Source organism: Otolemur garnettii, unplaced genomic scaffold (genome assembly GCF_000181295.1).
Source record: "Otolemur garnettii isolate 467f Iridium unplaced genomic scaffold, OtoGar3 scaffold00002, whole genome shotgun sequence".
Lineage (NCBI taxonomy): Eukaryota > Metazoa > Chordata > Mammalia > Primates > Galagidae > Otolemur > Otolemur garnettii.
In genome coordinates, this window is record NW_003852397.1 from 49,790,307 (window position 1) to 49,791,249 (window position 943).

The following is a 943-nucleotide window of genomic DNA, read 5'->3' on the forward strand; positions in this document are numbered from 1 at the left end:
TGGGCATGACCATGCTGTCAGCTCCCCAATACATCCCAGGGTGGCCCCTGAGGGCAGGGAGTAAGCATTTCAGGGCCATAGGGAAACTGCAGGTAAAAATAGACTATAAATTCATTTCCCAATCTAATTCTCCAGTGAATGCTGGCATGACAGGGAAGGTCTGCAGGACACATTCAAGGCTAAAAACCTCAAAACTACAGGCTTTTGTCAACACGTGGTCCAACCATGAGTCTTCATTAGACAGGCTTAAGGGGAAGACTGTGGGCCATAGTTCCGCTGATTACCGGCTTGTCCACGAAAGCCACAGTACACGGTTCTGTGTCATTGTCTTGACAGGGAGCATGCTCCAGTTCCAGCACTATGACGGTGTTAGGGGCCGAGGTTGTCAGGATGTGCTGTGGCACAAACAAGGTCATCTGGGGGCCCTGTGTTGGCCAATAGCGGCCAAGGTTAAAGCCATTAATCCACACCTGACCCTGGAGAGAGAGAGAGAGACAGAAACCATGATCTTCAGAGGCACTCACAGCCCTGAGGAGCCTGGCAGCCCTGACACGGGGCTAGCAGGGGTGCAGGCGGGAAATGCCTCTGTGCAGGAGGGCTGAGCAGCAGCCCTGCCCAGTGTTGGTTCCACATCCATAGAGATAACTGGGCAAGTCAGGTAGAGGGGGAGTGCGAGGAGTAACAGAAACTTGTCCCACTCACTCACTCCTGGGAAAATATAGGTTTGGTCCCTCTGACTGGCCACAGATGTCAGTACCGGAAAACAATGTGGCCTTTTTGCCAAGTTTCTGACCCTTGTCCTGGGTCCAGGTGCTGCCTGTCTCCATAACCACATCTCAGCTGCCCAACTTCTCTGTGCACAGGAGAGCGGTGCTGACAGCTGCCTTTAGGAGAGGGTCTTCTTTCTTTGGTTTCCCTTCCTAGAGGAAGATCTTTTTTTTTT

General features: G+C 52.3%; 1 protein-coding gene across 1 annotated transcript in view; it reads right to left on the reverse strand.

The window, feature by feature from the left end:
* Window positions 1–194: 194 nt before the first annotated feature.
* GLB1 (galactosidase beta 1) overlaps window positions 195–943 on the reverse strand; it is a 96,241-nt gene continuing 95,492 nt past the window's right edge. The window contains 1 exon segment of the mRNA XM_023513134.1: window positions 195–476. Coding sequence (XP_023368902.1) covers window positions 195–476 — 282 coding nt within the window.